This window comes from Oryzias melastigma, linkage group LG15 (assembly GCF_002922805.2).
Source record: "Oryzias melastigma strain HK-1 linkage group LG15, ASM292280v2, whole genome shotgun sequence".
Classification (NCBI taxonomy): domain Eukaryota; kingdom Metazoa; phylum Chordata; class Actinopteri; order Beloniformes; family Adrianichthyidae; genus Oryzias; species Oryzias melastigma.
The window spans coordinates 87,790-104,159 of NC_050526.1; the positions used below are offsets into that span (position 1 = coordinate 87,790).

General features: G+C 35.2%; 1 protein-coding gene across 1 annotated transcript in view; it reads right to left on the bottom strand.

Annotated features, from left to right (window-relative positions):
* Window positions 1-7,295: 7,295 nt before the first annotated feature.
* slc8a1b (solute carrier family 8 member 1b) overlaps window positions 7,296-16,370 on the bottom strand; it is a gene marked incomplete in the record, with an annotated part of 193,414 nt that continues 184,339 nt past the window's right edge. The window contains 1 exon segment of the mRNA XM_024296556.2: window positions 7,296-15,224. Within this exon segment, the coding sequence (XP_024152324.1) occupies window positions 14,952-15,224 (273 nt within the window).

Sequence of the window (16,370 nt, forward strand, 5' to 3'; positions counted from 1 at the left end):
TTACAGCCAATGTTTTTTTTTTTTAAGAAGTTTGGCCAGAGAAACCATTGACATATACAGAGATGGACAAAGCAAGGCTATGACCAATCACCAATAGAAAATGCCTTACCTCGGATTCCAATAAAATAAAATAAATTCAGTCATCATTTTTCCCGGGTACAGATTTCGCCATTTTGGGACCAGGTGATGTTAGTAAGCAGTGATCAGTCTGCACAAATCAAGAATTATGCACCCACAAATCGGAGTGACTCAATTTTCTCTTTATAGTATATAGTCAACAAGAACAACAAACTGTAATTTCCAGAATAAAACATTAGGTTTTCTGAGTTTGCTATTTTTTTGATCCAACAAATTCCAAAAATGTAATGCGATAATAACACAATTGATTTTCATGTGGAGCCAGAGATAGACATTATTATCAGTTCATGCAAATGATTCAACAATTGTTAGAAGTGTTAAGCGTTTCTTGTGAGTTTAGCTGACTCCGTAGCTCTAATGAAAGGTCCCGCATGGCTCAAATTTAAGCCTTATAACCTTTCTTTGGTTTATAAATGCATCACTGTGACTGGCTAGGATTTAAGTCCCTAATCAGGTACTTTTAAATGATGTAAAGAAAAGGCTTATTGAAATTATTCTTCAAAAAATCATTCACCTTGAAAGATAATCTTCAACAATTTGCCTTTTTTTAATCCTTGACTTCTTTAACTGATTCTCTCAAAATAAGTTTTTGCAAAAATATAAAAGTATAAAATAGTCATATTCCAAGGAATTTTCTAAATAAAAGTACAGTATGTCCTTGCCAAAAGAAAAAGATTTTTACATCATGACCGATTTACTTAGTCAGTCATGATTTATAAACTTTGTCCATTGGCCAAACAGACTTGAAAATAAAACAACTTCTTGGTTTAAACCTTTTTTTAGAAGAAGAAAAGCAAAAGAAGAATTTAGATAAAAATTGTTGTTTGGAGAAGCAGAACTAAATCAAACTGATAACTCAGAAGGGCAGACAGCGTTAAAGTCTTCCCTTTCATCTCGGCGACTATACACATCCAACTAATGACATGCCAGCTATTTAAACAAACAAACGTCATTTTAGTCATCAGTCTTAATAAGTTAATGACAGTGCCTATATTTGTAGGCAAGTAGACAGAAGACAGAAAAATGCTCTCAATAATTAATGTTATAACTGTCTCTGCTCCTCTTGAATGCAGTGTTCAGGGTAATTAGCACAATAATTAAGCGTTCTTTCAATTGTAGTTAATTAGAAACTTGTTGTAATAGTAGCAGCATTTCTTCTTCTGGTGTATTCTATGACTTAATGTATTAGACTCTTTAATATTAGAGAAGAATTCAAACATTTATTTCCAATAGGTCATCCATTTACTTGTCCGCTTCTTCCCTTTCGGGTGCCGGAGCCTATTCCGGCTACTGAAGGGCGAAGGCGGGGTACACCCTGGACAGGTCGCCAGTCTGTCGCAGGGCCTCAATCACACACCCATCCACTCTCACATTCACACCTAGGGACAATTTAGAGTCACCAATGAACCTATGAAGCATGTCTTTGGACGGTGGGAGGAAGCCGGAGTCCCCGGTGAAAACCCACGCATGCACGGGGAGAACATGCAAACTCCACACAGAAAGGTCCCAGCCGGGAGTCGAACCGGGGCCTTCTCGCTGTGAGGCAAGAGCGCTAACCACTGCGCCACCGTGCAGCCTATCCAATATGTCATGTTTTCCTAAATAGTTTTCAAAAAGTGAGCACTAACCAAATATACATGCTTTTAACAAACTCGCCAAAGGAATTAAGCTGTGTTCACATTGAATGTGATGCATGTGTCCGGGACATCCAGGTCCAATGCTAAGTCAATGTACATTTGTGATCACAGTCAAGCGCATGCAGTTTTGGGTGTTGCCACACAATTTTGATTTGATTTGAAATTATTTATTTCAAGCAATCAAAAACAAGTATAATGCATGTGAAATACCATCGACAGAGGTTTACATCCATATAAAGAAATGTCAGATGTAGGATAAATAGGCATCGAATTATAGATTACGTAAAAGGAAGTGGGAGGAAGCAAATTTATAAATCCCACCCTGCCCATACCATTTATTTACATGAAGTATCATGATCAATTTAAGCATCCCCGTCTGGTGTATTGAAAGTTTGAATATTTTAACTGTGGCAAAAAAGATGTATCACCTCAACCAATCAGGGACTCAGACGTAATAATGACGCAATTATTGGGTGGAGTCCAAAACAAAGATAGAAGAGAATCTGGTCATTCTTCACCTGAACGTTATGTTATTCCTATTTGTATTGAGATAATTATAAAAAGGTCCTCTAATTTTATTCTTTTTTTTCCCTCTTTGAATTATTGAGAGACAGCAAGTCATCAAACTGGGTCACAGAGAGACAGAATTGCAGCTGAAAGCGTTCGTCATTTATAAGCTATCATACTGGGAGAATCTCTGAATGATCTCATAAACCAAGAAATGGAAACAAGTTTAGATGCTTTCGTGGAGCTCTTTAATATAAATAAACCTGATCTCTCAACATAAATCCTGTTTTTCATACATTATAAAATACAGCTGAGTGATATAGTGATGAAGCTAAAAACCTTTGGGGTCGTTCATCTCACTCAAGTCTGGAGCGTCAGGTCTGAACACATTTTTGGACAAAAGTAAAGCAGCAAATTTGACACACGGCAAAAAAAATGGTGTTCAACATAAATGTGAAGCCCGAATCACATTCAGTGTGTAAATGCACCATCCTAAAGTTATGCTTATGGTGAACCAGTAAGATGCAATAGTCCTTTCCGTCGGACATTAAATTGAAATGTTTTCACTAGATTTGGTGTCCTAACAGAAGAGCACTTTTGTGATGCAGATTTGTATTAATTTTTTTATCCATTTTGCAGCAGCTGGTGGCCTGAAAGCTAAAATATAATGAGAATATGAAAACACTGTGAATTTAAAGCAAGAGATGTTTAACTACAACACCATTCTGCTCGCCAAGCAAGCAACCAACCAACCGAATACATTTACTTAAATACCTCTTTTCATGTTAACATTTACAAAAGAAATGTTTTTCCAAAAAATGTAAAACGTCCAACAAAACAATGTTGCAATAAAAATACATTTAATACCTCAAACTCTTAAAAAAAAGACAAATATTAAATACTTTTATCCACTGTTTTATGAAATAACCTACAAACAGGAAGCATATAGGTAGTATAAACACTTAGTGGTAAAAATAAAAAAAACATTTAGAACAATGGTAGCAGAAATATGAACTGATCATTTAAAATGTAGAAATTTTAATACTGTGACAATTAAAAACAAGAAGAATTAAATCAAATAATACAAATGTATGTATGAAACATTAAAAATTATTAAATTAAGATGTTGGTCTTTAACTTTTAATTAGGCTGACAGGCAGCCTGTGCCAAGATCTACAATGAATGAGTAATGTGAGCTCTCCTTCTGGATCCTGTTCAGAGCTGAGATTTAAACTGATGAGAGTTTTCTTAAATGAAGTGAGAATTAATGTCTGCACTGTAGACCCTGAATCACAAAGTTCAAGTTTAAGCACAACTGTGGCAACGATGCCATTTCTCCTCATGGCATCACTCTGTAACAAAAAGTAGAAGTGAAAAAGAGTAGGGGACCAACAGAGAACCTTGTTGTACACCATATCTGGACCAGTCTGTGGGGTTCAGAGAAATTGTCGGATTAAAAAAAGTCAATTTTTTATAGGAGTTTACAACAAAGTATTAGGGCAACAAAAAAAATAAAAATATCACAAAACAAAACATACATTTACAACTTTTAATCTTATACATTTACGAGAAAAAGTCATACATTTACGAGATTTAAAGTATTAAAGTTACGACTTTAAAACATGTAAATTTACGTGAAAAAAAGTTGTAAATTTAGCCTATGACTTTTTAAGTCATAAATATATGACTGTATTCTCGTAATTTAACGATGAGTTTTTTCACTGAAATTTACAAGATTTAAAGTCGTAATTAAATTTTCTTTTGTTTGTAAACTGGCCCTAATACCGTGTAAGATTTGAACCAACTACATACAGTGCTGGTAAAACCATGTGATCTGATCAAAAGTATTCACTAGTCAACTGTAAGATTAAGCGGGAAGAAATGATTAAAAAAATGTCCTCCTGACTACATTAAAAAGCATATATTTGACTACTGTGACCACTCTTATCTGTGGTCTGTGTTGTAACTTGAAATTTGGCAAAAACTTTTTAAAAACACAGTTATTGTTATTAAAATAATATCAGCTGATTAAGTTAAAATTAGTCTTGCTTCTGAGAGTAAATTTGTACTAAAAAGGAAAGATTCAACAGTGGACTTCAGTTGACCTGAAACATCTTAAATTAAACACCTGAATTTCTCTTCTTCACGGTGCATCTCGCCACAGTGATTTTTATGCATGTTGGGAGGAGTTCAGTCTGGAGAAAAAAAATAATTCACATTTTTCAAGATCTGCTCATTACAAAATAAACAAATGAATTTAAAAAGAAAAAAAAAAGATCAACAGACACTGATGACCAAAAAAGTTCCTGTGCAAAGTTCCTCTGGGTTTCCCAACCCCACAATCATCACATGATTAAGAACCATAGATCTAAAATAAAGGATACTTTGCATTTTTCTTTTTTAAATTAGGTCAAATTTGTGCATTTTTTTTAAAATTTTATTTTCATGGATTAGCCAATGGATAAACCTAATAGCTTTACTATGTCCTGCCCAATGGCCATTTTTGAAACGTTAGACATAGTTGATTATCTGTCCAATGGTCAGAAAACACATAAAAAACTAAAGCCAAATCATGCACTGTGGTGACAGCAAAAGGGACAAAAAAACATTTTCATAGAGGATGGTTGATTTGGATTTTTTCCTTTAGTGTTCTACAACAAATCCAAGTTTTAATTTCTTTATTGCCTATACACTTTTGTGGCACAACTTTGTTCAAAGTAATACATAACTTACTGAAGAGTGTTCTACTAAAAGATTAAATGAATGGGGAAGTCATCTGCAGATGCTGGGTGAAATTTGTAATCTCTTCAGAGGTGGAATACTGTTTTTTTTCCTCCTAAAATACTTAAACTTAATGCAGAAATGCTCATCTGCCAAAGAAAGTCTTGACAATAGGGATCTAATGAGCTATCCACATATAAATTAACATTCCTTAAATAATGACCTTATGCATGACTTAAATTAAGTCTGTAACTCTGTTATAAATTATGTAAATGGCTTAGGTGGCCTGTGAAGTATACAAGAAAAATGTGGAGCTGTTAAAAATGATTGATATTCAAAGGACTGGTGACTAACATGAAGTGTCACTAAAGCCAAGTGAGGATAAAAGATTAATGGCCTTCCACCTCTTAGTCCACTTTGTCTTTCTGAATGAGGAAAATTAAGAACATAAAGAGTTGGTCTATTAAAGTGATGGAGCTATCAGTAGGGAGACACGATTCAGTAAAATCCTGATTGGGAGTTTGTCGTCTACCTGCACAGGATCAAGGGAAGTTAAGACAATGGGGTGTTGGGGATTTCATCAAAATCATGTCAGAGCATCAAAAAGTATCTGTAAACTTGTGTACTGGTGTTTAGGTACTCAGTGAATATTACTTAAGTCAGCCTGCTAAGGAGTAAAACCAGGATTATCGGTTCATGTTTACTATTGTTAACACTGGATTTTACAAATAATTCAAATTCAATTGGTGTCACGATTTAGTCAAAGACATAATATTACTGATTTGCACAAAAGTGTCTATATTTGTCTTACAAAATATACACAAGTTTTTATTGTTATTGTGACAATAAAAAATAAAAAATAAAGTAATTGGCTAAAAAATAAATACTTATATATATATATATATATATATTCCCAAAAAATGTGTTCTTCTATTTAATGTGAATTATTGAAGAAACGATTTTTACCAATTATCGCCGTATCGTGATATCAATATCGTGTGCCATGTATCGCGTATTGCATCCCAGCCCTACTTAAATGTAAGTCTACAGTTTGTCCATGGGGGGCTGACCAACCAAAATTACCCAAAAGACTGTAGGCCTCACTTACCTCAAACAAGGTTTGTGTTTCTCACTCTAACATGAGAATGATAAAGTGATAAATTGTCCTGCATTGAAGACTTTAAACACTAAAAATTACTACGATGCAAAAAGTACAAAATGCAAAAGACTTGTACTCTTTGGACAGAGGAGACAAAAGCTTATTTTCACAGGGCCTGTGTATTCTTATTTGGCGTTTAAAGGGCCCATACCATGTTTTCTTAAGCCTTTCAGAGTAAACTAGGGATGGGTTGAAAAAAATCGATAAATCGATTTGAATCAATTTAAGCTTAATATATCAATAACTGATTCACAAAAGATATAAATCGATTTAGCACACAAAGCTAAAGTCCGCTAGCTATATGCTAACATTCAATAGAATTTCCTGTAGGACGGCTAATGCTAACGCTCGGTCGACCAAAAAAATACTTTGCTGACTAAATGAACATCTTTATTTACTTACAGGCATTAATTTTTCAAACTATTTTAAGGAAATCATTTTTAAAGTAACTATTTGTAGTCTAAAATCCTTTTTTCCCTCATACTGTTGTCTTCTTCTTGAAAAAGGTGTACTTCTATAGCGCGTTCACCACCTAGTGGCCAAACTGAAACTCCCTCCAGGAGAAGCATAACAATGTTCACAATGTTAATGATCTGAACATTTTTGTTAGAACTTCTGCTTTACAGAATTTATGTAAGATATTCACAATCTCATTATTTTACTAATAAATGTTACAGTATATGAACTGTATCAGATTAATATCTACCTTTGACACACTAAAGAACAAATTATTTATGAAATACAAATTATTTTTGTGGGGTTGTTTTTCCTATCTAGAAGTGTCAGGTTTAATCAGCCTGAAACATTTCTCTGCAACTGCAAGAAAGACAAGAGAGTGATTAGTTCAAAACACTTGCAAGTAGAATGGACAGAAACCATACAGGCCTTCACTTCTCCGCTCTGAAGTCCTCTCTTTCCGAGCCCTCTCTTTTATTCAGTTCTGGGCGTTCCCCAGTTACAATAAGACTGCTGGCTTCACACCAGCATTATCGCAGGTAGTGCAACAAGTGGTCGCTCACACACGTGTTTCCAAGCCTGTTGTGAACGTAGCACTAGAGAGGAAATATAAACTCTTGACCCCAGTGTTAGCAACATCGTAACCACACATGCACAGAGGACGCAGGGACACAGAATCTCAAACAGGGTATCCCAAACTTTATTTGAATGATTTCATGAGAAGTACCATGTTTCATGGCGAGCAGTCACAGTTAATGGCGACACACGTACAACTTTCTGCCTATCAGTTTGTGTTCAACAAAAATTATTGTTAAAAGAAATCTGAGCACACATGGATTTAGAAGACAAACCAACAAAAAAAAACCCTAGAATAACAAATATTATTACAAACATATCTGCTGTGATTATTGTACATAAAAATGATTAAACAACATGTGAAAAGTATAAGAATCAAGAAAAAAAGTGGAATTTAAGTAAGATGTCCTGAAGGAAAGAAGAGAGGATTACAAAAAAGGGGGATTTGTCAACAGGAAAAAATGAATGAGACAGATGGTGACATAAATATAAATAAATGATCTGCTTGGAGAGTAAGACAGATGATGACATATGCAGCAAAACTGCAGATCTCCATGACTGAGAGCAGGTATAGGTATGAATTTTACAGCTAAATTAGCAAAAAAGACTGAGAAACGCTTGTTAAAAACAACAGAATTGTAAAAAGTAAGATAGAATTGAGTCAGAGGAAAAAACAAAAAAGACAGGCAAGGCAGATCTATAGAGACATGTTTCAAACTCCTCCAAAAAGGCAATATATGTCATTCTTGAGTGTAGTGAGTGTTCGCTTTTCCTTTAAATAAATATGTAGAATAATTTCTCTATAGTTAGCATGATGGCTATGTTGTCCACCTCACTGATAATACTGTACAGTATATACACAATATTATTATTTATTTAATGACAAAATAACCTTTAGATGTACATACATATTCCTCATCCTCTGTTTGAGAATACAGCCACGGTATAAGAAGTAGCAAGCAGTGTCTTTTTTTTATTATTACTATTTGTACAAATACCCCATGCAGCTCCCATACATTATAGATTATTTGTTTTAGATACATAACGCTTTAAAGATCTCATCCTTCATTCAATAACAGCAGATATTGCCTTTTCAATAAAAGGAAAAAAACATATTGATGTGCAATTACTCAAAACAGAAGGTTTTGTCGCTTTGTTTAGGTTGAAAAAAACAAAGTCTTTGGGTAAGATTTACACACAAAATGCAACGGAAACCGAAGAAAACCTGTACAACATTCAGGTTTTTTTTCTATTTTTGTTTTTAGTCAACACCATGGGAATGGGATACGGTTCTCTATAACTATATACAGACTTGTTATCATTCATGCACAGTGTCAACAAGTAGCACATTGACATTCCAAAATATGGAAAACGTGGCATTGGGAAAATGGGTGGAAAAAAACTGGAAAAAAATATTGACTACTGCCTGTTTAGAATGGCAGCAGAAGAGACGGACAAGGATAAAAAAGGAGGATGAAAGACAAACGGACACAAGAGACACTATAATAACACACATGCTGGGCAGGAGGAGTCCATTTCATCTCACTGACCCAGAAATCAATTTATGGCTGTCATTTTTTTATTTTTATTTGTCCTTCTATTATCTTCATTTGCAATCTTCTCTCACTAACATTCTTTCTAGGTGTAACTTTAAGATTTGTAAAGATATTTTCTGTCCACAATATTTTTGTAGTAGTTAGTTTGGGGCGGGGAGGGGATTGTCCATCCATTTTTCTAGTTGACTTGCTTGTGTTTTATTTCTTTATACCTCAGTTTGATATACAGAAAGATAATAAGTGAGACAGAGACGTGTCAAAAACCTTTACATTGGAAGCAACATAATTTAGAATTCACAATTGACTCGACACCACTGGATTATTAGCGCTTTTCTCTTAACAAGTACATGAAAATCGGTCCAAAACAAACGCAGTTTATGTCAATTTTAATTTCTGTTTACATCGTAGCCTTTTTACAAAAGCAGTGAGAACCAGTGCAATGCCTTTTCATTCATCCTTTCAAAACCTACTCAAGACAAAGAACAAACAAAACAATATACAAACTAAACAAAGTAATGCCATCGACAACTTGTTTTTGTACTTTGTGGTAGCAGTGGACTGGGTAACTTTTGTGGCGCTTCTTTACTCCATTCAGTTTTCAAACAGGCAGCTCCAAACTCAGTTTTATTGTAAATATTATCTAAGACTATTAGTTTCCTCTTTGTGACCATAGCAACCACAATTCAGCATCAAACCCAATGTACCTTCCACATAGCCTGGCTCTGTTTAATGCTGACGTCTTAGAGGTTGAAAAGTTGCAACACTTCAAAAACAAAACATCTTCCCTACACCAGCACAGTAACTTACCTTAAGTGAAAAACACAAGAAAAAATCCTACTACCCGTACCTAGTCTTGCCAAACAGCAGCATGCTATGCTCTACTCTGAGCTATATTTTAAACCTCAAATATCACAGCCAAGGCAGGAAGCTAAATTCAAGTGTCATTACCTTTTTTTTTCCAATGGCCCAATTTGGCCCAAAGAGCCAAGTTGGTATTTACAATCACGAGGGATAAAGCAAGAACAGGTGGTTAGCGCGTTAGCATGCTAAATTGTGTTGTCATGCGTAGCACTTTTTTTTTCTTGCAAGTCAGATTTGCCTAATTCTAGGCTAGAAATACACGCAGAAAAGCTTTCAGAATTCAGATTTCTATAAAAAAAAAGTCAGAGAAAGACCGCCTCAAAATGGCTACTGTATGGATCAACAAATAAAAAAACCAGCAAATTTGAGTTTTTTTAACAGTTCTGCTTAAAAGAGTTAAATTAGGTTTGACATATACACAGTACTTATCCCTTTTTGATCAATAGAAGTTTTATTCTGCTGTTTTTATTAAAATACAGCGTGCAGTGTTGCTGAATGCTTTGCCAACAATCTGTAGAAGTAAATGGCAAAAATATTTTTTTATTTTTTTACAAGTACATGGAGTCCATTTAATCATTTCGACATCCCCGTTTATCAATAAATGATATTATTGTTTCGCAATTAGGCGTATGTATGATCATGCTAATCATTGATTTTAAAGTTAAAGCTAACCTACAGTACCTTTGATAATTGTTTACTTTTGGTAAAATTTGAGCAAAAATTGGATGCAGTAAAATTACATAATCCCAACTCTAGCTAACAAAAAATCCATATATTCTTGTAGGCATATTTTAATCAACCCAATTTAGGAATATATACGATCAGTTATGCAGGCAAGACCCTTCACACTACTACCTTACTATGTAATTACAGGGGGGGTCAAGTCCCCTAAAATACAGGGAATATGCCGAAAACATTTATGCACTGTTGAATTTCCTTAAAAAGTTCAGCAAACTGCTTTCATAAAACTTTTTCTTAGCACAAGTAAGCGTTAGCTTTCCACTTCATGCCAATGAAGCATACAGCTTCATATTTGAAGATTAAATAGCATCAAAGCTTTTCTTTTTTTTCTTTTTAAACACATGTCGGATTGAAATATGAATAGTTATAGTTTTAAGAAAGTGGTTTAAAAAAATTGCAGTCACAAATGTTGATACAAAGATTTCCCTTTGGCAAATAAGGGGTAAACTGCACTCCAAGTCCTTCGTTTAACACCTACTTCTTTCATTGCGGAGATGAAAAAATGTTGCTTCTGTTTCATAAGTAGGTTAAAAATTCTAATTTTGAGCTTTTGTAAATGTTATTTTTAGTTGTTGTGACCCATGTTTTGTTCCATTGTTTGCAATTTTTTAAAATCTCATTTAGTTTAGTTACGCCTTTATTAAAGTCTATGATGTTCAGAATCCCATTCCGTTTTTATTTCCAATCCAATCCAGAGTTTAGTTGAATGAAAACTGTCTATGACAAAAGTACAGAAAAACCAACAATGGATTACCTCTAGATTTGATTACTTACTTTACAGATGACATTTATTTATTTATTATATTGTACATAAATAATAGTTTAAAAAAACATCAGCAGGGAAATTTTATCCAAATTAATTGCATACTGTTGTGTTGTTAAATACCAACATAGCAAGTTTGTGTCCACTGAGATCTCTGTGGTTTAAGTTCAGCAAAATAAAGTAGTTAACAGTCTCGAGTCTAGACTTCTCTCACAGTCAAAACAGGCTTTAAGTTTTTTATTATCTTGTATTTGGGCTCTTCTTTTCTTGTACATTTTTTGTTTTAAAAGGGAAAACTTGGACGGGGTTTGTTCAGAAATCTATGGTTATTACAGCTGTGCACAGAGACAGCTCTCAGAGTGATTTCACAACCTTTGCTGACCTTTTCAGCGCCAGATTTCTGTAAATGGCAGTCAGAGTTTCTCTGAGAGGGAAAATTCAAGCCCCAGACGAAAGTCAGGAATGGATGTCGAATTAAAATGACAAAGTAACTTCTTAGTTTGAAAAGAATTCATGGCGAAACCTTATTTGGCCCTGTATCATGGAGAGAGATTGGATGTTGCACCTCCGATAGATCACAGTGTCACAGCTAAAGAGTATCAAGCCAGTATCCATTCCACAAGTTTCTGGGGTAAATTTTGTCAAAATGTTCCTTACAGAACTTCTGATAGAATATTTAAAACTACAAATCGTCAGTTTTATTTAATCATATTCATAATTTTAAATCCCAGCTGAGTGATAACACTTAATGACACCAAAGATGACCTTTTTATGTCCACTGGGTTTGTTCTAAAATCCCTTCATTTTGTTTTAAGCAGAGCACTTTTGATCTGTTCATATTGCACATTTTGAGTCCATCTTTTCAGAGCTGCTAAATTATCCATTTTAAGGGCATGACTCACTTTTTTTTGATACAGGGTATATAGGTTTTTAAAGATCGGTGTATTCCAACAACCAAAATACACAAGCTATCAGAAAATGTCCAAAACCTCTGACTCCAAACCTCTAATTTTAGCTGAATAAAGGCTGATTGATATTAGATGTACTTATAGTAGTCCCTATAGGGTATTTTTTACTAGTACAAATAAACCCATCTTTGTTCCAATGCAGTCAACAAGACATCCTGTACATCAGTTTTTCTAATGGCTTTTATTTTCTAAATAAATATTAGCTGAAGAAAAAAAACATGTTTTGTACTTAAATGTGTTTATATAGATGAATGGTCTAAAAAAATGTCAAGTGTTTTCTATAATTTCAAAAATCTTCCAATCCAACTACAATAGTAAACAATTATGGATTGAGATGGATAAAGAATTTATTGATATAGCTCCCTCCAGGGGAGGTTCAAAGTAGAACTGATCAAAAAAGTAAGAATAGTTCATCAATTTTTGTTTTTTATAGATAATTGATTTTGCACTATAAATAATATCACTGTTTGCTTTATGTAGCTTTTAATGCCATTACAATGAGTTTGAAATTTAAGCCTCGTTTCCACTGGCACGGCATGGTACAGTACCTCTTCAGGGCCCCATCACTTATAGCTCCATAGGAAAACCGAACAGGACGGTTGAGGTGGAGTCACTGTAGCCTTTCATTGATTGGCATAAAGTGATGACGACATTAGAAAGCGTCAGTATAGCGCTAAGCTAGCGTTTCCGTTTTCCTCGTTACGGCGGTATTCTTCTTCCACAATCTTCTTTCAAGCAACTTTAAATTCCTGTTATACACGATGTACAAACAGTAAAGCAAGAAAAAGACGAGCTGCTGGATGACCTCCAGTGTTTTTGCTTTTCTAGTCATTGCACTATAATGACGCAATGTCAAGCTTGTGGTCTACACCACCACGCACCGTAAAAAAAAACGCTCAGTGGAAGCGAAATTTAGTTGAGAGAAAATGCTCGCTAGAATGGGCTGGTCCATCCAGAACTACTCCTTACCGTACCGGACTGCTCAGTGGAAATGAGGCTTTAGATTATGGTGAAGGCTTTAGCCAACAAATTCTTGTTTCCAAGTCATCCCATATTGACAATTGGTTAAGGACCCCTCTGCATCACTTTTTGACGTTTTGGGTGTCCACAACATATTGTTTTTTGATAAGCTGGCTCTTCCAATTAAATCTGGGTCCTGGCGTTTTGTCAGATGTGGTACCGGACGAGGACTGGTCCTCGGTTTGCAGCCGGTGCCCTTACCCTGGTCTGCAAACCAGTACCATGTCTGCAGCGTACGCGCATGGTACTGTCCCATACCACGTGCGTGCGTCTGGTACCAAGTTAGGGGGTACTGGTGCACTTGTGTACTGGTTTGCGGCTCGGATGTTGGGGAGCCCTGATTTAATGGAAACAGCCAGCACATCAAAATACGCTGAGTTGGGGACACCCAAATTGCCAATTTTTGAGGCGAAGGGGTCCAACCATGTGTCCATACGAGTTGGGAATGAGAATGTGTTGCTTTAGCAGTTTAAAACCCTGTTGAGTAGCTTCCTAATGACTCATTCTGGTAAAGAATTGCAAAGCAATTCTCAGAGTCGGGGTTGGTGTTCTTTTCTCTATAAAGCCCTTAAAGATGTTGATCCACAGACCAGCCAGCAGAAAGATGTCAAGAGACAGTTTATGTTGACAGAAGCAAATAGGTGCTATAATCATTGTGTCCAAGTGGCAGGGAAAATAAAAATATGTTTTTTTAAACAAAATGTAGTGCTGTGTTAAAAAGAATCATCAAAAAAACTAAACATGGCATTAATTTGGATGCTAATGCAATGAATTGAGTTTTTCTAACAGTTTTGAACGGTAGAGTGGCCAGATTAATGGCCGCATTAAAGGTAAGAGCACACTATCCCCTTATACATTTAAATAAGACGTTGAAAATCATTTACATCTACAGTTTAAAGCAACAGAACGAGGGCTCGTTCAGAAGCGCATGGCGTAACCAAGACATTCAGGAGGAATTCTGACGAGCTATAACGTACACTTAGCTCTTATTTACAAATTGATTTAACCTCAAGGGATGTTAAAGAACTTTTCCACTTCACTTTATCTCCCTTCCCAGAAAAAACCTGACTTGTCTACGATCTGGGAGAGCGAGAGTTAAGAATACTTTGAATACGAAAACATTTAGTTTTACGCGGCGACAGTAAAAACAAGAGGCATAATTTTTTTTTGTTTTTTTTTTTCACAGTACTTGACCATCTTCCCACAGCACACAAGCACAGAAACGAACCGTCATATACCAGCACGCACACAGTTTGTTGTCATTATACAGTTATGGCAATGACTCCCATTTTTTTCTGATTGCATTGTCAGTGTTCTCTAACCATGCACGTACACACTGACATTTTAGTCGCTTGACACAAACTGTCCCAGAGCTCTGACAGTTTCTTTGAATCTTATGGACTTCCTGTCATGTGGATATTTAATTTCCTTGAACCCTTTGTTTTGTCTTTATTGTCATCTGTCTTTTTTAAATCATTGGTTAGTTTAGATCAACTTGATAGGTATAGATTGATTGAGTTAGGCAAAAAAAAAGAATTTGTTTGTAATCCCTTTTCCAATAAATCTCCATTTCTCGAGAGTTCTCCAGCTGTTATGCTTCTCCTGATTATTGTCGTCCTTACGTGCATCCTTGCTTCCTTCCATTTTCGTTGCTTTAGTGCGTCTTCAAGTCGTTCATCTGTACATCCGTCCATTCACTTGTCATTCGTTGTGTTGCAGACAGGTAGGGGTTGAACAGATCAATGAGATGGCCTTAAATTTCAAAACCACCTGCCATCCGGCTTTTACCGTCTCACCATCTCTCTTTCCCACCTTTTTTTTTTTCTTTTTCCCTTCATCAACAACATCTTAAAAGCCTTGGATGTGGCAGTAGGCCTCCAGTGAGGAGAAGAGAATGTAGAGGAGCCACAGGCTGACGAACAGCATGGTGGTCAGGGTCTTCGCAGTCCGGGGCCCGCCCAGCTCTCCACCGATCTCTGGTCGCCGACGGTACAACAGAGTGGCAACGCAGATAAAGGCAAATATGGTGAAGAGTGTGACGGAAAAAGCCAGCGTGCCAGGATCGACCCTAAACTCATTCCCTTTGCTCTTGTGATAGATGGCGGCGATGGACCATGCCACCTGTCAATCAGAAACAAAAATTAATGTGATCAAATATTCTTTTATATGGCAAATACAGTGATCCTTCAGACGGTCTAATAGTTGGATGAAAAGAGCAAAACATACAAGAAAAATGCTAATATATTTCACCATTTATAAATTAAATTAATCACTTGTAGACTCATATAGTATGGAAGCTTTTGTAACTCATAATTCAGAATACAATTCAATACTGGAAATGCTTTTTCATTTTCACAATGTAACTGCATTACTTGTATCTTAAATAAAATGATAAAGCAATCCTCTGAACTGCTTTACTTTTCTGATTTATGAGACACTTTTTATGCAGCGGGATGTGAAAATGAAAAAGCAGTCTTCATTGGCTTTGTCACTTAAATTATGTCACATAATAGGGGTATTGATGAAAAAAATGGAAATGCAGTTAGGAGGATTGATTTTTTTTATTTTATTTAAGAGACAAGTAATACAGTTAAATTGTTAAAATGAAAAAGCTTTTCAATTTAGTTCAGTTTTATTTATATATCCCAAAATCACAAAGAAAATTTGCCTCATTGGGCTTCATACCGGTAATTTCTGTTCATCCATTTTAATTTTTAATTTTGATATTTCTAATTGAATTTTGGTACAAATGTACCAGTGAACTTTTTGAAAATGAAATGTTAAATGCCCTTTTCTTTAGCATTTCAATTATGCCACAGAAAAAGCGGTGTTGAAGAAGAAAAAAGAGAAAGCCGGAGAATTGCTTGTTCATTTCATTTAAGAGCCAAGTAATGCAGTTACATTGTGAAAATGAAAAAGCATTTCTAGTATTGACTTTTATTTTGATTTATGAGTCACTAACGCTTCCATACTTTAAGAACACAAAACAACTGCAGCTTTTTGGAACTGGATACATTCAGGAATGAATCCAGTTCATTTCTTGAGTGTAGGTAAGGCCATACCCCATGAATGTATGCATTTAAAAGTTTTACCATTTTTCTCTGAGTCTGAGATCTAAGCTATAAACAGACATAAAATAAATTACAAGTTCAGTTCACTTTCAGTGTTTTTAATACTTAGTAACTGATATGTTTGAGATTAATTTTATTGCATTATTTTTTAGATGAACCCTGGTTGTTAGATGCATGGCTTTACAGTACATTTGAA